Source organism: Selaginella moellendorffii, unplaced genomic scaffold (assembly GCF_000143415.4).
Source record: "Selaginella moellendorffii unplaced genomic scaffold, v1.0 SELMOscaffold_5, whole genome shotgun sequence".
Taxonomy (NCBI): domain Eukaryota; kingdom Viridiplantae; phylum Streptophyta; class Lycopodiopsida; order Selaginellales; family Selaginellaceae; genus Selaginella; species Selaginella moellendorffii.
Genome location: NW_003314266.1, coordinates 2,949,907 through 2,974,279, shown reverse-complemented (window position 1 = coordinate 2,974,279; position 24,373 = coordinate 2,949,907). Strand labels below are relative to the sequence as shown.

General features: G+C 39.9%; 5 protein-coding genes across 8 annotated transcripts; 3 read left to right on the top strand and 2 right to left on the bottom strand.

The window, feature by feature from the left end:
* Positions 1 to 3,898: 3,898 nt before the first annotated feature.
* On the bottom strand, positions 3,899 to 6,202 carry LOC112344554 (pentatricopeptide repeat-containing protein At3g62890-like). Its single transcript, XM_024669442.1, has one exon. It carries the CDS (start codon positions 6,188 to 6,190, stop codon positions 4,208 to 4,210), a length of 1,983 nt encoding a protein of 660 aa, XP_024525210.1. The 5' UTR covers positions 6,191 to 6,202; the 3' UTR covers positions 3,899 to 4,207.
* Positions 6,177 to 9,463, bottom strand: LOC9660507 (probable cytosolic oligopeptidase A). Of its 2 annotated transcripts, XM_002964908.2 has the most exons (17): positions 9,119 to 9,462; positions 8,905 to 9,072; positions 8,725 to 8,848; positions 8,592 to 8,668; positions 8,390 to 8,533; positions 8,108 to 8,338; positions 7,967 to 8,057; positions 7,783 to 7,904; positions 7,621 to 7,728; positions 7,292 to 7,537; positions 7,101 to 7,246; positions 6,934 to 7,051; positions 6,719 to 6,878; positions 6,636 to 6,670; positions 6,507 to 6,572; positions 6,384 to 6,455; positions 6,177 to 6,333 (listed from the first exon to the last, which is right to left on the bottom strand). In XM_002964908.2, exons 1-17 carry the CDS (start codon positions 9,434 to 9,436, stop codon positions 6,253 to 6,255), a joined length of 2,307 nt encoding a protein of 768 aa, XP_002964954.2. In that variant the 5' UTR covers positions 9,437 to 9,462; the 3' UTR covers positions 6,177 to 6,252. The 2 variants fall into 2 exon arrangements, with proteins under 2 accessions (XP_002964954.2, XP_024525209.1); XM_024669441.1 differs by having other exon boundaries at positions 6,636 to 6,878; positions 9,119 to 9,463.
* On the top strand, positions 9,458 to 10,170 carry LOC9660506 (50S ribosomal protein L14). 2 transcript variants are annotated; one of them, XM_024669445.1, is made up of 3 exons: positions 9,493 to 9,621; positions 9,690 to 9,908; positions 9,981 to 10,170. In XM_024669445.1, exons 1-3 carry the CDS (start codon positions 9,508 to 9,510, stop codon positions 10,095 to 10,097), a joined length of 450 nt encoding a protein of 149 aa, XP_024525213.1. In that variant the 5' UTR covers positions 9,493 to 9,507; the 3' UTR covers positions 10,098 to 10,170. The 2 variants fall into 2 exon arrangements, with proteins under 2 accessions (XP_002965301.2, XP_024525213.1); XM_002965255.2 differs by having other exon boundaries at positions 9,458 to 9,621; positions 9,690 to 10,170.
* LOC9660505 (pentatricopeptide repeat-containing protein At4g02750) lies at positions 10,102 to 13,370 on the top strand. Of its 2 annotated transcripts, XM_002965254.2 has the most exons (9): positions 10,102 to 10,304; positions 10,367 to 10,456; positions 10,512 to 10,571; positions 10,624 to 10,663; positions 10,723 to 10,816; positions 10,872 to 10,931; positions 11,009 to 11,100; positions 11,154 to 11,244; positions 11,295 to 11,374. In XM_002965254.2, the coding sequence occupies exons 1-8, from the start codon at positions 10,105 to 10,107 to the stop codon at positions 11,217 to 11,219; spliced, it is 702 nt and encodes a 233-aa protein (XP_002965300.2). In that variant the 5' UTR covers positions 10,102 to 10,104; the 3' UTR covers positions 11,220 to 11,244; positions 11,295 to 11,374. The 2 variants fall into 2 exon arrangements, with proteins under 2 accessions (XP_002965300.2, XP_024525211.1); XM_024669443.1 differs by lacking the exons at positions 10,102 to 10,304; positions 10,367 to 10,456; positions 10,512 to 10,571; ... (2 more) ...; positions 10,872 to 10,931; positions 11,009 to 11,100 and having other exon boundaries at positions 11,171 to 11,244; positions 11,295 to 13,370.
* Positions 13,371 to 15,688: 2,318 nt separating this feature from the next.
* On the top strand, positions 15,689 to 16,834 carry LOC112344740 (pentatricopeptide repeat-containing protein At2g35030, mitochondrial-like). Its single transcript, XM_024670069.1, has one exon. It carries the CDS (start codon positions 15,689 to 15,691, stop codon positions 16,832 to 16,834), a length of 1,146 nt encoding a protein of 381 aa, XP_024525837.1.
* Positions 16,835 to 24,373: the final 7,539 nt, after the last annotated feature.

Sequence of the window (24,373 nt, the reverse complement as noted above, 5' to 3'; positions counted from 1 at the left end):
TACATCAAGATTGTGAGTGAGTTATTGTAAGCACTAAAGGATTTAAGAACTTCTAATGTACAAAGGGTGCTAGTATTTCACAACAAAAAGATTTCAGAATGTGAGTTATGAGGGAATATAGAACTGTAATTAGTAAAGGATATAGGATAAATATTTGTTCTGACTACATGACAAAAATAGAGAAACGAGAGAAGGTATATTTGTACTTTGCAACTTAGAAGTTTTTGAATTTGCAAACAATATCTCCATACATAATTATGGTGGGCTTAGTGACATATTATAGCTTTATTAATTCAAGTAAAGTCTCTCAAGGAGAGTTTAAGAGAAGCAATGGTTTGCAAGGACGTGTGAAAGTTTTACTCTAAGATTGTTTAAGCTTATTGACAAGGTAAGTTTGAAGGTTTAGAAGCTATATGGGATCTTATGAAAAATATAATTTAGAATCTGCTGAGGAAGAAATAAGGGTATATGTTTTCTGAATCAATAAAGCAGTTGTTTCAAAAGTCTAGGGAGGATCAAGAATAAACAACTTGATTAGTATAAACGTGAAAGGGCCAAGCTTGACAACAACCAAACATAGTGGTTATAAATGCTTTAAATATAGAATAGGAATTTTGAATGAAGTGTCCTAGTCATTGGCATTGATCTATGCTAGAAGAATGGAAGTGTTTGAGTATCCTATCTAATTTAGTTATTGCAGAAGATGAGACTTTAATTGAATATATTATGTATTGGAGAGCAAAAGGAGATATTTTGATTGAAGTTTTTTGGAAAACAAGGGGAAAATCATATTTGCATCGATGACTTTGTGGTTTTTATAAGTGAAGGTGACCAAAGCTATAAGAACATTGTGCAAGCATACTAGTAGAATTAGATTTTTCACTATAGCCATGTCTTCATGTGTAATCTTCTTCATGAACAACTTCCAAAATTAATACTTGCAATTTAGTTTACTTGTAATCGTTTCAACAATCATAATATGAGAAGGCAATGGGAAAAGATTGTAAGTTTGTGGAAGGAGTACTTGAAGCTTGTCCTTGGTGAGTTGATTAATCATGCTTTTGATGGTGATACAAGGCAAAGGAAATGCATGCTAGAGGATTACTGCTTGATTTCAAGCAATCACTAAGAAATTCCATGGGAGGGTTGGCTTTTATCAACATTTGTTGGACAAGATAGAGAAATTGCAAAGCTCCATGATTAAGATTATATGCACAATGGGAAGAAACTAATGAATCCACTTCATAATGCTTCTTGACAACTTTATTTTGGAGACTATTTTGTAACTTTGAATAATGTCAACAAAGTGTACTGCTGCTACCACAAAGAACATGGTTTGTAGTAAGGGAACATAGATCATAAAGAGAGACAAATACTAAAGTAATTTGCAATTGAGATTTCTAGCTCAAAGCTGGACATTGTGCCTATATATAACCACATCAAAGAGAAGACAAATGGAAACAAAAAATAGAAATTTATATAACAAATAGCCTTATGTTCAATTGTTATGTTGTTTGGGTTCTATCTCAAAAGATTCTAGGAATAAAGACCTATCTAAAGGTTATTATAGAGTATATTGGAATATTTTTGTCGCCACATCTTGACCTTTATGCAAGGGTGAGATCAATTGCAAAATTTTTATTCTTCCTAAGGTAAAAATCACTTTTTTTTCACACGTCAGCTGTTAATATTTGTGTTTGTATCTTTAGATTATAGTGCTTATAGATCTTGAAGCACAAAAGTTTCATGTTGACAAAGAATTTTATTAACCATGAAATTTTCTTGGATATTCAAATCTTCTAGTATTTTCATAATCATCCATTTATCAATTACATTAATAAGCATAGGCTTTAATTGTTGCAAGAACTTATTTTCCAAAGTAGGTGGTGTGCTTAGTCATAAGGGGAGTTATGATGATGGAGATCTAGTGGATAGTGCTATTGGAATCAATTAAGTGGCTGACTTTGAAAATTGAGGCTTATTACAATTTACAAAAGCCCACATCATGCAAGAAAATATATGGGAGAGATTAGAGCTTGAATAGAGGAAGGCACTGTGTAACTTAGTAGATTACACTTACATGCAAACAAATGAGTTGCTAATTTTAAGCATTGAAAGAGGGATTAAAATAGGCACAAGTCAAATGCAAAAGAGTGGGAATAAGTGTGTTTAAGCCAACTGGAGCATGGTTTGATAGATGCTAGGAGCATGAGGATTGGCACTTGCAGTCAGAAGTGCAAGGCTTACAAACAAATAGAGCTCAAGATGAATCTAATGCAGTTGAGAAATCTAAAATAAAGTTCATTATATGGCTAAATTTGAGAATGAGAATCAAATAGTAAGATTTGGATTTTGACACACTCTTGATGAGTTTGCAGATGCAAAAGAAACATGATAGAGATGGTAAAAATTTATTCAATTTATTCATTGATAAACATGTAGGTAATTTGATTTATTTTTAAATTATTATTTAGTGAATATAAATAAGATATATGATGCATTTGTAGATATATGTAATAGGGTTTCTTACATTTTTCAGTAAATGTTCTAAAGAGGGCTGAAAAGGTGCAAATTTTTTTTTTTAAAATCCATCTACTTAGAGCCTTAATAAACCCTTGTTCACACAAATGATATATGCATCTATATATAGTATATGTTGATTTTAGAGTCGGTTAGGATGTCATTAAAGCTGCATTGGGCAATATTTGCATGAAGTGTGTTTTGCAGAGGTGATTCCCCACGTGTTTTAACATGGAATCACATATGGAGCTTTAGTGTATTGATAATAAGTATCTGTTACAACATAAAATGTTTAGCTTTTAGACATGTTTTTTCTTTGGTGGCATATTGAAACTAAAGCTTTTTAGTATCTATTTACATTGACTCATTGATGCTAGTATATATTTGATTGGACAAACACATATTGTTTTGTTTATGTAGAGACCTATTACTTTATAAGCATGTTCATATCAACTAACAAAAGAGGATTAATCTACATATGAATACTACTCTAAAGCAATTGTTTAATATTGAACTGCATACAGGATGATTAGGCAGAGGAGCTCAATAAAGTTGAGATGAATTTGACAAATGCATGGGAGGGGAGGGGGGTGTGTATGAGTAGTTCATCAATTCATAACAAAATAAAATTTATGTACTCTATTGGCAATGATAGTAAATCTATAGCACATTTTACACTTTTAGTGTAAGGTGGCATAGTACTTTAAGAAAATGATTTTCACTATGGAGTGCCATCAGTTGATTAATCTAAAAGATGTTAAGCATGCTTATCACTTGCACAAGTTACTTTATATTGATTTCACACAGTTATATTCTAGTGAGACTATTCTAGCTCAACAAATGTTTTCTTTTTTCCCAGTTCATATACTTACAGGGGCAGTATAGTCATATCCTTACTCACAAGAACATTGTCATATTAAACACCCATGAAGTGAAACCTTGCTTCGATACTTCTTCATGGCCTAGGCTACTATGCCTCCATAGTGTCCCACTATATATATTTCTTTGCATATATATATGAAGTATATTTTTAGGTTCTTGGGATTACCGAAGAATGTAAAATGCTAGACAGTATTTAAAACAGAGTTTTAATTATTATATTTATATCTAGCAGAGATGTCTAGGGGCAAAGTCAAGAGCTTGGAGTTAGTGGTGGGGCTAACTCAAGAGATTGGTGCAGCACAAGCTGGCTGAGATGTGCAAAACAACTTCCTGGGGCTACCTCAAAGAGCCTGGTGCGGCACAAGTTGGTGGAGATGAGCAAAACAACTTTTGGGGAGAGCTTGGGCACAAGTTGGCGGAGATGTGCAAAACAACTTTTGAGGGCAAGCTCAAGAGCTTGGTGGTGATTCAGGTGCACTGCAAGTTGGCCGCAATGTGCAAGATAACTTCTAGAGGAAACCTCAAAGAGTTTGATGAAGTCTTTAGCATTGAGAGATTAGGAAGTTATTTGGAAACGCTTCTCCATTTTGGAAACTAAACTAATATAAATATGAGTGCGTTCAGTAAGGCTGGAAATGCTTGCTCTGGCGGTGGATCATTTCGAACTTGAAGAATCTCTGGCTAAGCTCATTTATACACAAGAATGTGTGCATCTCTCACGTCGACGTGATTCTCGTGTATACTTTTGCATTCCTCCTGATTGGCAAACAGAGGTTGTATTTCTTTCCTTTCATAGACATACAAATCACCAGTAGTCTCCACATGAGCACACACCCCCTTTGAACGAGTGGAACCGATTGACATCCCTCATGATAATCTCTCTTCCAAGGCACTTGGAGACCAGCTTGGTAAAAGTGTGACAATCCATGCACACTCTAAGGTTCTTCACGACCCTCAGCGGTGTGCCGGCTCTTGTCACAAGAACACCAAAAGCAATAGCCATTTTCTCGCTGTGGAAACTCAGCATCTTCTTTTTCACCTCCTCATCTACGTCGTAAAGCACCTCCTTCGTGTCTGGCACGTACCCAAGCTCCTGTTTGATCCGCTCGTGGAGCTCCCGAGTTTTAGCCCGGATCTCCTCGTTCAAGGGATGGATCGAGTCACCCGATACAAACTCGTGAACTTTGTTGCCAATCTCTATAAAACTACACCCAGGCCTACTCTTCACCCCTCTCTCCTTCATGTCTCTTCGCACCTTTCTCACCAAGGCCGGCTTTCCAGCCGCAGCATACATGTTGGACAGAATGACGTGAGCAGGGTCCCTTGGATCGATCTCGAATGTATTCTCGGCAGCACGCTCACACTTTGGCAAGTCTCCATGAATCCGAGAAGAAGCAACGAGCTCCGCCCAAGTCACCGAGTCCGAATGAAACGGCATGTTGTGGATGAGTTCTTCAGCATCGGCAAGAGTTCCCGCCCGGCCAACGAGATCGATCATGCAGTGGTAATGCTCGATTGTTGGATCGATGCAAAAGTCCCGCCTCATAGAAGTGAAGTAGTCCTTCCCTTGGCTCAAGAGCCCCGAGTGGCTACACGCGACCAAAACGCTGATGTAAGTTATCCAAGTTGGCGTCACTCCTTCCTGTGCCATAGCCAAGAACACCCGCAGAGCTTCTCTCCAGTGTCCAAACCGGGAGTACGATCCGATCATCGCGTTCCAGGTGATCACACTTTTGTTCACCATCTTGTCAAACACCACTCTCGCCTCTTCCAATCTACCACACTTGCCATACATCTCAAGAACACAAGTCCCAACCTTGAGCTTGGAATCAAATCCCACCGCAGTGACTCGAGCGTGGAGAACTCTCCCTTGCGAAAGAGCTGACATGCTCGCGCAGGCATCGAGAAGAGCGATGAAAGTGTTCTCGTTGGGCTTCACGCCATCGTTCTCCATCCAGAGAAAGAGCTCCAGTGCATCCTTGCAAAGCTCGTTCTGGACATACCCCGCCATCATCCCCGTCCACGACACCACATTCCTCTCAGGCATACTTCCAAACACTTCCCTCGCACTTTCCATATGCCCGTTCTGGGCATATGCTGAAAGAAGTGCGTTCCAAGAGACAGCGTTCCTCTCCGGCATTTTCTCAAACAATGCTTCCGCGTCCCGCAAACTTCCACACTTCCCATACATGTTAAGCAGCGCGGTGCCAACTTTCACGTCGGATTCCAATCCATCTTCGGCCAAAACGCTGTAGACGAACTTTCCATCTTGGAGAGCCGGCTTCTCGGCACAGGCATCGATCACATTGATGAAAGTTATCCTGTCCGGCTTGGATCCTTCCAGCTGCATCTCTCGAAACAACGAAACAGCCTCGTCGCAAAGCTCGTGCTGTGCAAACGCTCCCACCATGGAGCTCCAGGACACGGTATCTCTCACGGGCATCTTGTCGAAGAGCTTCTGTGCCGTTGCAAGATCCCCATTCGCGCTATGTGCTGCGAGGAGGATGTTCCAGGAGAAAACATTCCTCTGCTGGATTCTCTGGAACGCCGAGCTCGCCTCCTCGAGGCTGCCGAGCTTGGCATACATGTCCACGAGCAAGTTGCCGAGGAATGTGTTGTGGTCGCGGCCGCGTCTGGAGATCTGGGCGTGGAGGCGCTTGGCGAGGGAGAGTGAGTGGGGGGGAGAGGTGAAGTTCTTGATGAGAAGCCCATAGGAGTGGTCACTCAAGTCTATATCCCCTTGCTCAATCCTGTAGAGCTCTCTTACTCTTGGGTCTTGACTGCTCATACCATTAGAAGATTAAAACTTTTGATTCTCAAACCTTTGGAGTGATTGAAATTTTTTGAGTCCTATGATGCCACAGCCAATAGACCACTATGCCGCAACAACGCTTCAGTGGAAGGTTCTCTGCCGCGAAAGCTCTTGAAAACCTGGATAGATGGACAAGTTGGAAGGAGAACTTTTTGTTGGGTGAATTTACCTCGAGAGGAGGTTTGCCTCCTCCAAGCCCGAGAACAGTGTCTCTGAATCGCCTTCCAGTTTCCTTGATCGCCTGCATGCACATAAGGCGTTAGTAAATCCTCAGTAAATTTGAGAAACTCACGTTTTCATTGTCCAGTCCAGCTTCTTCAAATGCCCCGAAAGCATCAGCAGAAAGAACTTCTGCCCACTGCATGAATCAAATGTAAGAAACGATAAGAGAGTCAAAACTTTATACTCTACAAGAACTTACTTTGTAGCTGTAGTATCCAGCTGCATATGATGCCGCTGCAAGAAGGCATTCAGAAAGATGAGCAAGACAACAAAGGCACTTACATGAGAAGATATGGAGAAAGCTGCAAAGGAACCTGTCTTCCGGAAGGGGGGGCAAGACTTGAGTTTTCTCTGCCACTCTCCTGTTGACATCATACACTGTTTCCGAGCCACCGACTTTGAATCTTCCATGGAGCTCCAGATCAGTCATCGCAAAGTGGAGCTGCAAGCAAAAACGAAACCAGCGTCGTCAGCTGAGCTTTTAAGCAAATACTTACTTGACGCATCATTAAAGATGCAGCCCGGAACGTCCTTGCGGCCTTGAGCTTCTCGTACACATCCTCTGATAATGGCTCACCCGTTTTATAGTGCACGGCAAAGCTCATGAGAGTTTTCCTGTAGTTTGCATGATTAGAAACAAACTTTTAAATAAATATCAACAAACCTATCGTAACACCAATTCTCCATGAATTGAGAAGGAAGCTCCACAGCATCCCATTCAACACCATGGATTCCTGCGACTAAACCTTCGTCTTGTTTAGTGAGCATGTGCTGTAACGCATGCCCGAATTCATGGAACACAGTTTCCACCTACAAAAAAAGTTGAAATACGTTTTAAAAACAAAGACATCGTACCTCCCGGAATGTCATTAGACTAGGCTCATTTCCAACAGGAGGCGTTTGGTTGCAAACCATGTGAGCAACAGGTAAGCGCACAGAGCTGCCTCGGGGTGCAAGGACACGGCTCCGTCCCACCACAATATCCATCCAAGCACCACCCCGCTTTTCCGAGGGCCTCGAATAAGGATCGAAGTAAAAGAAAGCTAAAGGCTCACCAGCCAAGTCTTTCACTTGAAAAAAGCTCACGTCCTTGTTCCAGACCTGTTAGCAAAAACAAAAAAAAAACACAAAAAGAAAAAAGAGAACAAGTTAAAGCGAAACAACAAACACGCTGACAAACGTACAGGTGCCATGCCGTCTGCAGGTTCAATCTGAACGCCAAAAAGATATTTGGCAAGGTTGAACAGCCCATCCATTACTTTTGGCAACGAAAAGTAAGGCCGCAGTTCTTCCTACACAATGTAGACCTCCGAATCATATATAAGAAAATCTAGAATACAATTTACCTCATTAACATCGTATCTGTCTTCACGCAAGCGTTCGCTCCAATAAGTTAGATCCCAGTGAGAAAGATCATCAGCTTCTGGTGCATTTTTGGACTTACTAAAAGACTTTAGTTCCTCAAAATCTGAAAAAAAGGAGAAGAAACAAAAATTGTTTGAACCAAGGAAACAATAATAGTTGAAGCACCTTTAAGAGCACCATCCCATGAGCTGAGACGAAGTTTTTCTAAGAGCTCATTAGCAGTTTCTGTTGTTGCCATTTTCATAGCCATACTGACCTGTAAAGACGCGTTTTTGCTCAGATTGTAAGCTCGACGCTAAAAAGTACCTCGGCAAAATTCTTGTAGCCAAGTAGCTTCGCTTTCTCCAAGCGGAGTTCCAGAATTTTGTTGATCACAGGAGTATTGTCCAGGTCACCTTCAGAGGCAACAGTGATAAATTCCCGATACATCTCTTCCCGCAAAGCTCGATTCTTTGCAAATTTCATCACGGGCATGTAGCTAGGCAGGTCTAGCGTAAACATCCATGGTCCGTTTTCTGCGTTAGCACCCTCGTGACCCTTACAAAAGAGAACAATAAGTCCCGAGTTGCGATTAAGTCGCGACTTTACCTTTGAGCATGCCGTCTGTGCAGCCAAACCAAGAGCAGTGGGTGGCAGTCCTTCAATATCAGCTTTATCTACGACTAACTTTTGATACTTCTTGGTCGAGTCCAAAACATGCTCGCTAAACTTCGTCCCAAGAAGTTCCAATTCCTGCCACCACATACACCATCAGCAAACGCCTAACCGAACTATGAGAAGAACAAAATACCTGTTCAATCTCGTTGAATCGTTTCTTTTCCTCTCCTTCTAGCGCTACACCATTAAGCGTGGCGTCCTTCAACCGAGCTGCAGGTTTCACAAGCAAGCATCGATGAGAAACAGGAGAAAAGCTAGCATTTTACCTTCCACAATTCTCTTCTGAGCGTCCGTGAGATTCTTAAATCCTGGTCCGTCTTGAATCTCCTTGAAAGCTTTATAGAGAGGTTTGCTCTGGCCGAGTCTCAGCAAAAAGGCCACTTTCTCGGGCTACAGAAAGACAGAAAGAATAGCTTTTTTGCAAAGAAGATCAAAGAAAGAGATACCTGTACTTCTTCGACAGCCGCGCGTAGCTCGGAACTATCCTTGACAGCCTTCAGGTGCTCAACGATTCCCCACGTCACAGTCAATCGATCCGTGATGCGCTCCAGGGGATGAACAAGGGATTCCCAATCACGCTTGAGATTTTGCTCCAGCTTGACAAGCTCCGCTTCCTGCACGATCAAGTCAAGACAATCGTGGAATCCAGAGAAATATTACCAGTTCTTCCAGCAGCTGCCGGATCCCGGGGACGACATGCGTTGCATCGACCTTGTCGTAGAGAGGCAACGATCCACCCTTGAGGAGAGGATTTAGCTCCTTGTCGATTGCCAGCGCCGCCATTCTCCTCGTCCCGGCGGAGCAACACAAATGAGGAACCCTAGACCGCGTTGGAAGCGCTTGGCATGGAGTATAGGCGCTCACGGAGGGCCCAAGCCTAGTAGCGAAGAATATAGCTCTACAAGAACGTGGAATATTCGCGCGACGGGCGTGTGCTCTGCCGAGAACACGGCAGCTGGTTTGCAAGGCGCTCGCCATAGCTAAAGGGTATATTCCCCGCACAGGACGAGAATATTCCTGCCAGAGGTTTAGGGTTTATTGCTAGGGCGATGGCGCTGCGAGGAATTGCGCCCACCGGGGCGCTATGGAGCCGAGTGTGGATCTCTGCCGGGCTACGCGTCGATCCTGGCTACCAGATCATGTCCCGGCCTGCCGTATTCCAGGTGCTACTCTTGATCTCCCACGAATTTCTCCCGCATTGCTCGATCGATCGATCTCTTGTGTGGCACAGCAAACCCGGTGCTTCGTCCAGATGAGGACCAAGCTCAATGTCGCGGACAACTCCGGCGCCAAGATCGTCGGGTGCATCCAGGCCAAGGCGCGCAAGATCGGAGGCAGCATCGGGGACGTGATCGTGGCGTCGGTAAAGGAGGCCGCCAGCGGCAAGAAGAGGATCAAGAAATTCGAGAAGGAGAGCACCAAGGTGAAGAAGGGCGACGTCGTCCGGGCCGTGATCGTGCGCGCGAGGATGCAAAAGGGCCGCCGCGATGGATCGCACATCCGGTTCGACGAGAATGCGGTGGTGATCATCAACAAGGAGGGCGAACCCGTTGGAACGCGCGTCTATGGCCCCGTCGCGGCGGAGCTCCGCGCGAAGAAATTCGTGAAGATCCTCTCGCTCGCCGACGATGTCGTGTAGAAGGTATATGCCGGCATCTCTTAACAGAATATGCCGGTATTTGGCGGGAGATTTTCCTCCGTTTGATTTTAAACTCAAGAGCCCTGGGCGGGAATTTTCGCTTCCTATGGCTGCCGTGTCGAAGAGGCATGCGAGGAGCGATGGCGCTGCGATGGCGCCAGGGGAAATTCCTGGCGCGGATGCCGATCTTGGACTAGATCTGTCGAGGTGAGGGATTCTTGTCTGGATTATAGTCGATTGGATCGATCGATCGATTGTTTTTGGTGCAGCGACATCCAGGGTATTCTCACGGCCCTCCAGCAAGTGCGCAAGAAGGCGAAGACTGATGGCCAGAAGAAGAACGAGGAGATTCTCAACAGGTTTGCATGCGTGTTTTGGTATGGTGTGGCTTAGATCTTGCGTGGAATGAATCAGTGTCAAGTCGGAGATTCTTTCCCTAGCGGACGAAGCGAAGCACAAATCCGACAAGGAGAGGTATTCATCCATGTTTTGTGCGTTCTCATTCGAATTGCGTGCATCCATTCAGGCAAACTCTCCTCAAGGCTGCTACGAAGCTGGCGAAAGAAGTAAACAATCTAGTTCTTCCTCAAATAATTTGCTCCATTGTTTTGTTTCTTTGTCGCAGTGCGAGGCATCGTTAAAAGCCGAAGCCACAAAGTACCAGTCGATCTACGAGAAGTTCTGCAAAGAAAGAGAGGATCATCTTCGATCATACGAAGGTACCATTTAATCGTTTCTCTTTTCCTTTCTGTCGAGTAATGCTACTTACTGCAGATACTTTCTCCAAGTTCGAAGAGGGTAAAGAGGCCTTGCTCACGCGACTTGAGCAGCAGAGTAAGAACCACTTCCGCGAGTCCTACGCTATCGCTTACACAGATTATAACATGGCTTAAAGTGTTTTTTCTCTACAGGGAAAAAGGAGAAAACGCTTGTGAGTGACCTGCAAAAGAGCTGCTCGGACAAAATCGCAGCAGCCGAGGAACAAGTCAAGAAGAAATCTCAGGTGGGCAAGTTTATTTTTTTTCGTTCTCGTGCTGAGTGAGAGTCGTGTGCCAGGAAGACAAATCCTTCACCATGCTTCGAAAGACACTGGGATCCTTTTTCGAAGACATTGAAGACTAGAGAAAGTTCGACAAGATCGATCGAGGTAGAAGAGTTCTTTCTTTCTTCAGGTCTAATGTGTGGGTTTTTTTCCAGGAAGAAAAGCTCGAGGTAAGATTCTAGAATATGCGATCAACCAAACTTCAAGAAGGATGAATGCAAGCTCTTTCCCAGCGAAGAAGATTTTCGTGCTTGTCCCCAGCTAGAGCGATCCTTGACGCCCATTTCGTGAGAAGGCAAGTGGTGGGCAAGAACTTAAGCTGCGACGACGAGCATCCACCAGCAGCAGCAGCAGCATCGCCCAGATTAAGCGGCAAGAGTTTGCGCGAGCAGCTCAAGCAGGCGATCGATGGGCTCCTCCTCCGCGACTCTGGAAAGAACGCGATTGATGTGGGAAGATTTGGGTCTCTCCTCCGGCGGTGCGCCAGCGCCAAGGCACTGGGAGAGGGTCGCAGGCTCCACGAACGGATCGCGCTCACCGGCTACGACCGCGATACGTATCTGGGAAACAACCTCGTCCAGATGTACGGAAAGTGTGGGAGACTGGGCGACGCCATCGCCGCGTTCGAGCGCATCGAGACACCCAACATCTACTCGCTCAACACGATGATCTCCGCATTTGCCCAAAACGGGTATTTGCAGCAGGCACGCACGCTGTTTAGTAAGATGCCGCTTTGGGACGCCATTTCCTGGACGGCGATATTGGTTGCTTGCGCACAAACCTGCAACCTTGACGATGCAAGATCATTGTTTCGTCAAATGCCAGTTCGAGACGTGGTCGCCTGGAACGCGATGGTAGCGGCATTTGCCCAGAATGGGCTTATGCAAGAGGCGCTGGAGCTGTTTCGAGCGATGGATTTCGAGGGAGTTGGGCCGGACAAGGTGTCATATCTGAGTGTGATCCAAGCTCTAGATGCGCCTGCGGGAATTGCAGTAGCGAAGATCATCCACTCCACGATCGTCGCTTCCGGGGAAGACTACAAGTACGACGTCGTGCTGGGGACCGCGCTGGTAGACATGTATGGGAAGTGTGGAAGTGCCCAAGAAGCGTTTCAAGTCTTCCAGGAGATGCTCGAGAAGAATGTAGTGACGTGGACGGCGATGGTTGCTGCGTATGCCCAGAACGGGCATCTTGCAGATGCCGAGGCCGTGTTCCAAGACATGCCCGTGAAGAACACTGTGTCGTGGAATGCGATGATCACGGCTTACGCGCAGAACAGGCGCCTCTCCAAAGCCAGGGAGATGTTCGATGCCATGAACACTCGGGATCTCAACTCGTGGAACATCATGATCGCGATGTACGCTTCTTCGAGCTCTGGCGAGGGTGGCCATGTCGAATCGCTCAAACTCTTCAAGAGAATGGTGGTGGAGGGCTTCCATCCCGATAAGTTCAGCTACGTGGGCGTTCTAGACGCCTGTGCGAGCATTCCATCGATCGTGGAAGGACGGATTATCCACGCCACGGTTGTGGAGGCCGGATTGGATCGGGACATCGTTGTCGGGAACGCTCTCATGAATCTCTATGCGAAGTGTGGGAACCTGGAGGAATCGCGAGAGGTGTTCGAGCAAATCCCGGCTCCAAACCACCTCGTCGCTTGGAACACGATGATGGCTTCGTACTCCAAAAACGGCTGCTTCTGGGAGGCGCTGGAGCTGTTCGTGGCGATGGTCTTGCGAGGTGTTGATCCAGACGAGATCACGTTCGTGAGCGTCATCTTCTCTTGCAGCCATGGGGGGCGATACGAAGATGGCTGCTCCTTCTTCGTGTCCATGCAGCTAGACTTCGGGATCCAGCCGGTTCGAGACCATTTTATGTGCATGATCGATCTGCTTGCTCGAGCTGGCCAGCTGAGAGACGCCGAGGAATTGATCCAAGGCATGCCAGTAGAGGCTGATGATGTCGCAATGAGAACGCTGCTGGGTGCTTACAAGACACATGGAGATAGCCACCGGGCCAAGGAGCAGCTTGATCAAATTGATTTCACGGAACAACTAAACAGTCTTGTAGAGTGAAATTCAAGCATCCATTTTCGTTCTATCGAACCTTACAAAAGAAAAAAACAAAAAATTGTCATGTCTTGTGAAGCAATTCCTTGCTTCAATCTCCACTGGGCGGGATGATGTGTTCGGTGCTGGCATTTCCAGGAATTTCCAAATTTACTCTTTCAAGCATTACTTTGTGTACCACAGACACAGACATTGGAATGAAGTAGAAGATTGGGATAAATAATACATCTATATTAATGTTTCTTAATTACAAAAAGTATCAGTTGACCAAAGGATTTGAACTCTTGGTACTTTAGAAAACGTATCTTGTATATTTTGGTACAAAACTAAATTACAATTGTTTTGTAATGAAAGATATGAGTTCATCACACAATTTGGTTGGGGATAACAATATTCATTTGGTGACCACACAATTTTGTTGTTTATGCTATATAAAACTAGATTTCCATCATCCTGTAATACAAGATAACATTTTATATAATTTCCTGATTTAAACCACTTTGATTTATTTCCAATATATAATTCTAATTTGCAATTAGGATGCAAATATAAGTATGCTTTTTGATTTGGAGATGTTATAAATTGGAATTCTAATAAAATATTATGAATTGTAGAGCTAATTAATGTATTCAAGGAAATATGACAATCATTAAAATTGTTAATTTTATTTGATGTATTAATAAATTGATTTGATGTTCTAGAGCTAGGTTGCCTTGCTGGAGGTACATTTCTAACCCAATAGTAAATACCATAGATCCCTGATGTTAAAGCAATTAATCTAGATCCTAAAGATATAAGAATAGGACGGTAATACATTAATAAGTAAAGTAAATCTAATATAATGGCAGTAGTATTACCATTCTCTCCAGTAGGATAAGCAGAACAATGCCTGAAACTTTTCCCTCTTTCATGGCTATAAAGCCATATTTGTACATTCACACTTATTTTACCATATATTTCATCTGGTAGAATTACCTCAGCTTTGATACCTTGACCTAGTGGTACTGCTGCATGAGGAGGAATTTTAGCTCTTACCATTAAAAGCAGAGCTGATATAATCCTATTTGTAGTATTTGAATTTATATAATCTGTATCTTCTGGTCGAAAGCCAACCTCAGGAGCATTAATTAATCTAAATAAAAACATTAATATAATGCCTAAAGACATGATACATTTTTTAAAGGAATACTAACATACTTATACAAATATTGGATGGTCCAGATTATAACAAATTGAGATATTTATAATGCCAACCTCACTGTTTCTCAATATGTTTACGTCTTCATAAAACAAATATTTAATTGTTTGTTACTCACAATGTCATTTTTTCTAATACTCCAAAATATTTTTGGAATAGTTATTTAAAATTAATATTATATGAAGGGCTTACATTCATGGAGTGGCTTATATAATTCTTTTAATTATTTAAGTCCACCTAAATTTACTTCTTTTATAATTTACAAACAAATAGCTCCATCAATATATGTATTCCTTTATATTTATATAATATTCAGAGAGTTGTGAAAATATTTGCCATAATATGTTAAAGCTTATAATGTTTGTATCAAGCTTAACTCATAAATTCAACTTTTTAACTTGTGGGCTCAAGAATGGTCTAGCTCCTTGTAAAAACTTCCAAAGCCTCAAGCTCTAAAAACTCCAAGTGATTGTGATCTATAAAACAAAATTATTTATATATTAAAATCTTAATACCTCCTTGAAGGTTGGAGGCAAGTTATAAAATCTTTTAAGTTGGCATTTGAAGAAATGATATTATTCAATACCAAACACTAATGTACTAGAGTTATATATTACCTTTACCATGGAACTACTACTTATTATGCAATTAATCATAACACTTTGGTGGACAATAGAGTTCAAGCAAGACTAATATTACCAATGGAGTTTAAACTTGGTATTTAGGAAAAGTGGTGGGCAAGAACTTAAGCTGCGACGACGAGCATCCAGCAGCAGCAGCAGCAGCAGCATCGCCCAGATTAAGCGGCAAGAGTTTGCGCGAGCAGCTCAAGCAGGCGATCGATGGGCTCCTCCTCCGCGACTCTGGAAAGAACGCGATCGATGTGGGAAGATTTGGATCTCTCCTCCGGCGGTGCGCCAGCGCCAAGGCACTGGGAGATGGTCGCCGGCTCCACGAACGAATGGCGCTCGCCGGCTACGACCACGATACGTATCTGGGAAACAACCTCATCCAGATGTACGGAAAGTGTGGGAGACTCGGCGACGCCATCGCCGCGTTCGAGCGCATCGAGACACCCAACATTTACTCGCTCAACACGATGATCTCCGCATTTGCCCAGAACGGGCAGTTGCAGTAGACACGTACGCTGTTCAGCAAGATGCCTCTTTGGGACGCCATTTCCTGGACGGCAATTTTGGTTGCTTGCGAGCAAAGCTGCAACCTCGACGACGCAAGATCATTGTTCCGCCATATGCCAGTTCGAGACGTGGTGGCCTAGAACGCGATGGTAGCAGCATTTGCCCAGAATGGGCTTATGCAAGAGGCGCTGGAGCTGTTTCGAGAGATGGATTTCCAGGGAGTTGGGCCGGACAAGGTATCATATCTGAGTGTGATCCAAGCTCTAGATGCGCCTGCGGGAAATGCAGTAGCGAAGATCATCCACTCCACGATCGTCGCTTCCGGGGAAGACTACAAGTGCGACGTCGTGCTGGGGACCGCGCTCGTAGACATGTATGGGAAGTGTGGAAGTGCCCAAGAAGCGTTTCAAGTCTTTCAGGAGATGCCCGAGAAGAATGTAGTGACGTGGACGGCGATGGTTGCTGCGTATGCCCAGAACGGGCATCTTGCAGATGCCGAGGCCGTGTCCCAAGACATGCCCGTGAAGAACACTGTGTCGTGGAATGCGATGGTCACGGCTTACGCGCAGAACAGGCGCCTCTCCAAAGCCAGGGAGATGTTCGATGCCATGATCACGCAGGATCTCAACTCGTGGAACATCATGATCGCGATGTACGCTTCTTCGAGCTCTGGCGAGGGTGGCCATGTCGAATCGCTCAAATTCTTCAAGAGAATGGTGGTGGAGGGCTTCCATCCCGATAATTTCAGCTACGTGGGCGTGCTAGACGCCTGTGCGAGCATTCCATCGATCGTGGAGGGACGGATGATCCACGCCGCGGTTGTGGAGGCCGGATTGGATCGGGACATCGTTGTCGGGAACGCTCTCATGAATCTCTATGCGAAGTGTGGGAACCTGGAGGAATCGCGAGAGGTGTTCGAGCAAATCCCGGCTCCAAACCACCTCGTCGCTTGGAACACGATGATGGCTTCGTACTCCAAAAACGGCTGCTTCTGGGAGGCGCTGGAGCTGTTCGTGGCGATGGTCTTGCGAGGTGTTGATCCAGACGAGATCACGTTCGTGAGCGTCATCTTCTCTTGCAGCCATGGAGGGCGATACGAAGATGGCTGCTCCTTCTTCGTGTCCATGCAGCTAGACTTCGGGATCCAGCCGGTTCAAGACCATTTTTATGTGCATGATCGATCTGCTTGCTCGAGCTGGCCTAAACAGTCTTGTAGAGTGAAATTCAAGCATCCATTTTCGTTCTATCGAACCTTACAAAAGAAAAAAACAAAAAATTGGCATGTCTTGTGAAGCAATTCCTTGCTTCAATCTCCACTGGGCGGGATGATGTGTTCGGTGCTGGCATTTCCAGGAATTTCCAAATTTACTCTTTCAAGCATTACTTTGTGTACCACAGACACAGACATTGGAATGAAGTAGAAGATTGGGATAAATAATAATTCTATATTAATGTTTCTTAATTACAAAAAGTATTAGTTGACCAAAGGATTTGAACTCTTGGTACTTTAGAAAACGTATCTTGTATATTTTGGTATAAAACTAAATTACAATTGTTTTGTAATGAAAGATATGAGTTCATCACACAATTTGGTTGGGGATAGCAATATTCATTTGGTGACCACACAATTTTGTTGTTTATGCTATATAAAACTATATTTCCATCATCCTGTAATACAAGATAACATTTTATATAATTACCTGATTTAAACCATTTTGATTTATTTCCAATATATAATTCTAATTTGCAATTAGGATGCAAATATAAGTATGCTTTTTGATTTGGAGATGTTATAAAATGGAATTCTAATAAAATATTATGAATTGTAGAGCTAATTAATGTATTCAAGGAAATATGACAATCATTAAAATTGTAAATTTTATTTGATGTATTAATAAATTGATTTGATGTTCTAGAGCCAGGTTGCCTTGCTGGAGTTACATTTCTAACCCAATAGTAAATACCATAGATCCCTGATGTTAAAGCAATTAATCTAGAACCTAAAGATATAAGAATAGGACGGTAATACATTAATAAGTAAAGTAAATCTAATATAATGGCAGTAGTATTACCATTCTCTCCAGTAGGATAAGCAGAACAATGCCTGAAACTTTTCTCTCTTTCATGGCTATAAAGCCATATTTGTATATTTACACTTATTTTACCATATATTTCATCTGGCAAAGTTACCTCACCTTTGATACCTTGACCTAATGGAACTTCTGCATGAGGAGGAATTTTAGCTCTTACCATTAAAAGTAGAGCTGATATAATCCTATTTGTAGCATTTGAATTTATATAATCTGTATCTTCTGGTCTAAAGCCAACCTCAGGAGCATTAATTGATCTAAATAAAAACATTAGTATAATGCCTAAAGCCATAATACCTTTTTAAATAAATACTAGAACCATACTTATAGAAATATTGGATGGTCCAGATTATAGCAAATTGAGCTAATCTAGTTTATAATACCAATATCAATATTTTAAACTTTTTGAAAAATATTTAATTTTTTATAATAAAATTATTTTATTCTAATGCTCCAAGATAATTATGAAATAATTAATTTAAAATTAAATTAATGTGAAGGCTTATATAAGAATCCTCTATATTTATTTTTGTATTTTACCTAAATTAATTCTATTATTATTTTATTATTTTATTATTTAGAGATAAATATATTTACCAACTTTTAAGAACATAGATATATTCCTTGAGATTTATTTGTTAAAATGAGCAACTAAGCAAGAATATAGTATTCTATTGTAGATAAAACAGGTATCAAATGAAGAATGTATCAAAAGAATCAACAAAGCTGGAATAATAAAATCAAATAAATAAAATTGGCATCAAATCTTAGCTAAATATAAATTCAAATAAAAAGAAGGGAAACCTGTGCAATAGCACGTTCTACAAGGAAGAATTTAACCTGAAAATATCAAACACTTTCCACAAACTTGTGACTTATGAGTGGCAAGTTTTACTTGATATATATTTAGATTAATCCTGTGTTGATAAATTATAAATATGTATAAACTTTCTCAAATATGAAATAAATTTGTAAGTATTTTTCCAAATCTATAGGAAAACCTAGAAAATGCATTGATATTCTAGTATAATATTATATTTAGATTAAATTATCTTTATAAATCATAAATAATTTTATAATTTATGAAATTTCTTATTATATTTTAACAAATTCCACCATCTAATAATTGTTGTACCCACTATATAGCATTGAACAATTGTATGAGTTATTGCTCCACAACAAAGAGGAGGCTACTGCAAAGGTGCTTACTCTTCAACTATGAATGAAAAGAAGCTAGATTTATAAGAGTGAAATAAATTTAGTGGAAAGAGTCCTTTGAAAAGATAAAGAAGATTTAGGCAAAAGCAAAACATAAATCTTGAGTGATCCTTATAGATAAATTAGAGTTATCCCTTATTTCCACTAATGTGAAAACTTACAATTGCATATTTGAATTAGCCCAAACTCTAGTTTATATACAAGGACGAGTGGTTCAATAATAATATATGGCATCATACTAAACCTTTTCTCAATTAGGGTTTTTTAAAAGAATGTCATAAGGAGGTATTGCAGGTAGTGCAATTTATTCTTGATTCCTTTGTAAAAAGTGTTTTAGTTGTTGCATATGCATAATTTCTACAAGATCAAATGTTGTGTCCAGTTTTATAAACTTAGAGCACTCAATATAGTCCTTTTTCACTAAGCAAGAAACCTCTATACAAACTATGTACCATAAGATTGGGAAAATAAACTAACATTACATTATTCATTAGTATTTTCTATAGACTTTATTTGGACTAATGGAAGAATATTATTTAAATACTAATTTTAGGACCTAACATTAGTAATTTGAAGCAATTGCAATGGTAAATCTAATTTTGTTGGAAATATAGAAATTTTATATAGTACTAATAATTTGCCCCTCCCATATATATATATATATATATATCAAAGAGACAATAAACAGCCATCCCTCTAGAATTCTTATCCCAATTAAATTCCCTTAGATAATGGTCTTATATTTATAGATGATTCATTTCATGTTTTGAAATCTTAGATAAAGAGGGATACACTTTTTGTGAATGTGGTTTGGTCAAATCATTAAAAAATTAAAGGGTATAATTGTAAAATATGTGAATTTTTAATAAAATTGGTAAAACTTTAGGGTTCTTCAAGGCATTGGATAGAGGTGTGGTACTATGTCTCCAAAATAAGGTCTACTAAGGAGGTTTATGCACAATTATATTCCCACCCATGCTACCAAATTCTTACCAGACATAAAACTTGGCTAGGTAGTGAGCAAGATTATCAGTGATGTTAGAGGAGATGCTAAAACACTAACTACCATCCAATAAGTCATGTAGTTAAAAGCAATCATAATATAACTCATTATTAATAGTTGATCATGGAAAGGCCTCATCAAATTGAACACCATCAACTTAAATAGATGGGAAATTACAATTCATGACAATGGTTTTTTTGTAGCACAACAAGAGTATTATAAGCTTAACACTAGATATAATTATGCACATGTTAGATGATATTTTATTGAATCTATAGCTAATACTTCTCAATCACATAACAATGTCCTAGGTGCTCATCTAAAATAGGAGAGGTATGATAAGTATGAAGAAAACATAGAATAAAGACCAAAGGTACTACTAATTGCAAATTATTATCTATTTTAGTCCCCAGAAAATGAAGAGGTTATTCTAAAGGCAATATTGATAATATAAATGCCAGAATGATAAATCATTAACAGGTGATGCAAAATTCTTAAATCTATCATAAATTTTTTAAATCTATGGCTCAACCTTTTGAGCCTCATAAACCTTGTATAAAAACAGAAAAATCTAATTTTACACTTTTTAGACACTTATATCAAACACAAAAATATAAAATCTTCATCTAGAAAATCCATTAACACTGAAAAAATAAGCTCTTTAAGAAAAAGAATTGAGAGAAAATGGTGAGAGAGCATTAGTATTAAACATTAAAATTTTAAAATGTAAAACCAGCATTAAGTTTTGTCAATAGATGAAATTTACATGCTTATGAACTTTGATACTTCAAAATAATGCCCTTCTCCAACATCTCAATTCTTTGAGTGACCAATACTAAATGGAAATCTTGATTGGATGAGCATCCCAGTTAAAATAGGATGCCTTGTTGCAATTTGGCCCCAAAATACATATAAAATGTAGGATCACTAAGACCATTAGAGAGATTAGGAAATGAAATAGGAAGACATGAAAAATAGCAGGAAATAATAGTGAGATGAAAGTGATGGAAGCATAAAAATAAAATAAAAATAAATGAGAGGAATTAAAAAGATACAAATAAATACAAAAAAGGGGAAATGTTTCAAAGTTACACTTAACATGATTTTATTTATAACAATACACACTAAGGATGAGATCATAAGCTTGACTCGTATCATTTGCAACAATTAAAACTCAAATTTATCTTTATCACATGGCACAAAAGTAGATGACAATATATCATAATAAGTTGAGCAATAAAATATAAACTTGAACTAAGATAATAAGGGACTCTTGTTATAAAAGTGACCTTGGAAATTAAACATTATATTAACTAGTGTCACATGAACCTTTTGATAGTACTCTTGAATGCAAAGATCTTCCACTATTTTTATCCTTTCAACAAAATACTTTTATATTAAGTCTTTCCACCACCACAACACCAACTAAACATTATTGACACATCTAAGTAGAGAACGTCAATCCAAGAAATGCCTACAATTGCCACTATATTGTTATATGCATAATAACAAACATTACAACCTTCTTCACATTTTTTTCCTTGAATATAAATAATAGTATTATCAACTTTCATTTGAGCAAAACCATCCCCCACAAGAAGTGGAGAAATGATATATTATAAGTGGTAAAGAATATATTTTATAACATTGTGTCAACTAAAGAGTATTGTCAAGGGTTGTTAGAGCAAGTACATGTATAAACCCTATGAAACACAAATCCTTAACCCCCAAAATGGAGTTGAGAGGGTGCCACTTGGTAGTGGCTGAAGCAAAAGCAAACGAGCATAATACATTTGGATTAAAAGTTCCAACTTGAAAAGTCAAGAGCGGGAGTGGAACTCCTAAAGAAGTGTTTGAAGAAAAAACACAAAGCAACCAATAAGTGAGCCTCTAAAAATGAGATATAAAAGAACCAATACATAACAAATGAAAGTGTCAGGACTAAGTTTGAGATGGATTTGAGATAGACTTGAGATGGAGTTTGAGTTAGACCCAAGATGGAGTCTAAAATGGACCGAAAATGGAGTTTAAGATAGAGTTAAGAAGGAATTTGAGATGGACCTAAGATGAAGTCTGAGATGAAGCCCAAGGAGTCTATGATGGAGTTTGAGATGGAATCCAAGATAGAGTCCAAGATGGGGATCAAGACTATGCCTGAGATTGAGACCGAGACTGAGACCAAGACCAAGATCGAGACCGAGTCCCAGTTCGAATCTGAGCCTAAGTCTAAGTCCATGTCTGAGTCTAAGGGTGAAAGCCCAAAGCGATCGTCTCCCAAAAGTATACTAGGGGAAAGACTCTAATGGAGCTAGGGAAAGGCTAGTGTGACTAAAGAAGGCTATACCCTCTATGGTGAGTGATAATATAACCATTGAGGAGTCCAAGGCTAGAGTGAATATAGACAGATAAATTATATCTCTCAAGTATGGAAATATTAGTGTTAAAAACTTTAGGATAACTTGGTGAAGTGTTCAAAAGCCGACTCTAACTCCCCCAAAAGATTGAATGGATGATGTTTCCAATCCAAGAGTAGGTGGCACTACTTACTTGGATACTTGGTGTGGCTTATCGAAATAAAGGTGGACATAGTATTCATGAGGCTTGCATAAAGTCATGGTGTTTCAAAATATTGTCCCAAAATCTTAGACTATAGAAAGGAAAAGGGCCAATCCTCATCCATAGTGACCAAAGGCATGGTTATGCAATGAGGAAGTCTTAGAGGTTAATGGGATTTAGTGGTCGGGCCATCAAGCCTTAAGCATGACTATAGATGAAAAAGGACTTGATAGAGACCGAAGAAGGGACATTGAGGAAAGGTATTCTCCATGTCTCCAAGCATCCTTAGGATGCTAAGCTATGGTCTTGGGATAACCACTCATATATAGATGGCTCAGTCTTGGAGAGATGAAATTATAATATGGGTGGTTTTGGATTAATAATGAGACAAGGGTAAATGAATATAGCCTTAGTGTAACAAATTGAGATGTCAATGGTACCATTAAGGTGTCTGTTATGGGATCAAATATGTGGAGCACTTGGACCAATGCAAAGGCTGAGTGGCTTAAATGCCATTCACGGGGCTAGCATATCCCCAAGTCGGGAATAAGATTTATGGAGGTTGTGAGTTAGACTCCTTTAAATGGTCAAAGGTGTAGTTAAGCTACTAAAGTAGAATAAAAAATTTAATCGCTTACATAAACCCCACAAAATCCTAATAAAGTGTTAGCAATAATACACCTAACTTAATTCACTTTTACATATGTGGCTCCACATAAAGTAAAAGGCTTTGGAAGCAAACACTAAATTGTATAACTAACTCAAATGATCCCTAAAGGAGATGATGGAAAGTATTGTTATAATCATTAGCATACATAAATACACACTATAAGAGAATGCTTCAATCTACCACATTTAAACTATTGTATTATTGCATTGTCATCCTTTGAAGATAAGTGGGAAATTTGTGCAAAAACTAAGAATGATAAGTGGCAATCATTTTGAAGTGATCAAATTAAAGGTATATATCATCTTCATGATTCTCACATAAAAACTCTAGTTGGATGTAAGGAGTATATACCATTAATGTCACCATTAATTAACTTTGATTGTTCAACTATACCCACATAGTTTTGAGTAATAACATGAGTTGCTATACCACAAACAAAGGAAGAGGTTGCTTCTATACTCATATATGAATAAAAAGAAGAAAAAAAAGTTAGATTTGAAGTGATATAGAAGATCTAAGCAAAAATGCATAAATTTGAGCATTATTTATGGATAACTAAAGTTACCTGGAATCCAAAAATATGCCTAAAATCCTAAGGAGAAAATTGAATCCCACTATGCTAATAATAGTATATGTTAATATATTTAGATATCACAACATTTTCTTTTATTATATTTAACTAAACACACAATCTTAAGTATTGGATTTCTAAAAAAATTTCAAACTCTAGCTCTAAACACCACTATAGTGTGGTAAGGAAGTATTTGCCAAACTTTTATATAAAAGTTCATTTCTAAGGCATAGTGATTTAATTTTAATGTTGCCCTCGATTGGTAACCTCCACTAGCTAAAGGAGCTTAAATATCATCTTGGAGCTGCCTAACTCATTTGCTAACTTAAGGGTACCTTACACATTACATATCAAGCAAAAAAGATTCTTTTTCTTATTGAATTTTCTTTTTCCTATTTTGTAATTTTTGTTTATTTGCACCACTATAAAAGATCATTGAAAGTAGTATGGAAAAACTAAGTCATTTTACTTAAGAGGCTTATCCCATCAATGTATATGAGAATGAATTAAAAGTCATAAATGCCTTTTAATCGGTATATTCTATCCATTTGGTTTCCACAAGATGGCTTGATTAAAATTACAAATTTAAAAAGCACAAGTTTCTTGGGATCACTAAAAAATGAACCATTTGATCACAAGTTTCTTGGGATCACTAGAAAATGAACCATTTGATCACAAGTTTTTTGGGATCACTAGAAAATGAACTATTTAATAAAGGATCTT